The sequence below is a fragment of the Sceloporus undulatus genome, chromosome 1, assembly GCF_019175285.1.
Source record: "Sceloporus undulatus isolate JIND9_A2432 ecotype Alabama chromosome 1, SceUnd_v1.1, whole genome shotgun sequence".
Taxonomy (NCBI): domain Eukaryota; kingdom Metazoa; phylum Chordata; class Lepidosauria; order Squamata; family Phrynosomatidae; genus Sceloporus; species Sceloporus undulatus.
The window spans coordinates 259,881,041-259,882,384 of NC_056522.1; the positions used below are offsets into that span (position 1 = coordinate 259,881,041).

The 1,344-nt window shown below is 57.4% G+C and overlaps 1 protein-coding gene across 1 annotated transcript in view; it reads left to right on the plus strand.

Annotated features, from left to right (window-relative positions):
* The first annotated feature begins 691 nt into the window (after nt 1-691).
* Nucleotides 692-1,344, plus strand: part of PSMD13 (proteasome 26S subunit, non-ATPase 13) — a 13,275-nt gene continuing 12,622 nt past the window's right edge. The window contains exon 1 of the mRNA XM_042445555.1: nt 692-884. Within this exon, the coding sequence (XP_042301489.1) occupies nt 790-884 (95 nt within the window). The 5' untranslated portion in view covers nt 692-789. The remainder of the gene's footprint in view (nt 885-1,344) is intronic.

Consider the following 1,344-nt stretch of genomic DNA (forward strand, 5'->3'; position numbering starts at 1 on the left):
TTCAAGCCCTGGTCTCCAGAGTCCCAAGCCCAACACCTCACAAAACTACATATCCCAGTATTCCTTAGGATGGAGCTGTGGCAGACTGCAGTTAAAATGGTGTCAAAGCACATTATGTCTACTGTGTAGATGCACCAATGTGGCCTATTTATGTGACGCTGAAGGCTTTCATGGCCGGTGGCATCCATAGTTTTTTGTGGGTTTTTCGGGCTCTGTGGCCATGTTTTAGTAGAGTTTCTTCCTGACGTTTCGGCAGCACCTCTGGCATCTGGCATCTTCGGAGAAAATGCTGGCGAAACGTCAGCAATAAACACAGGGCCCGAGGAACCCACAAAAACTATGGCATATTGATGTATGTATTTATGTACTTAAACTCCAGAAAGGTGGCTGCGCTGTGAAGAACTGGGGCGGCGAGAGGCACAAGAGGTTCAGAGCATAGACATCCCGGTCACACAAACCGGGGAGGGGTGGGAAGGAGGCTAAGGCACCGCCAAAAGAGGCAGGGAAAGCGGGGCTCCCTTCAGACCAGCGCCGTTAGGAAAGCGCAGGCTTCGGCGGAGCAGCCTAGGCCGCGGTTGCCATGGCGACCCCTCGCCGAACGGGGACGGGGGCGGGGCCGGAATTGTGAAGCGATGCTGCTGCGGCCAATGCGAGGCCATACGGTACCCAGCATGCCCCGCGCGCCGCCACTGCCGGAAGTGAGTGTGCATTTCCGGCGGTGTCGGTAGCGGCGAGGTGGCCCAGGTTGCTGCTTGAGCGGCTCTCTCTCTTCCCTCCGGCTCCGCCGCCATGAAGGACGTCCCGGGATACCTGCAGCAGAGCCAGAGCTCGGGCCCCGGCCAGGCCGCCGTCTGGCACCGCCTGGAGGAGCTCTACAGCAAGAAGTGAGCCGGGCAGGCGCCCTTTGTGCGGAGGGAGCGGGCCCAGGGTCCCTTGCCCTGGCCTCCCAGCCATGGACCCATAGGGCCATCCAGCCCAGCCCCATTCTGCCACGCAGGGACTCTCAGTCACAGCATCCCCATTGGCAGATGGCCCTCCAGCCTCTGCTTAAAGGCCTCCAAAGAGGGAGACTCCACTGCACTCTGAAGGAGTCCAACAGCCCTTACTGTCAGGGAGTTCCTCCTGATGTTCAGGTGGAATCTTTTTCCTGTAGCTTGCATCCATTGCTCCATTGGGTCCTAGTCTCTGGAGCAGCAGAAAACAAGCTTGCTCCCTCCTCAGTATGACATCCCTTCAAGTATTTAAACAGGGCTATCATATCACCCCTTAACCTTCTTTTCTCCAGGCTAAACATCCCCAGCTCCCTGAGTCCTTCCTCATAGGGCTTCATGTTTTCCAGACCCT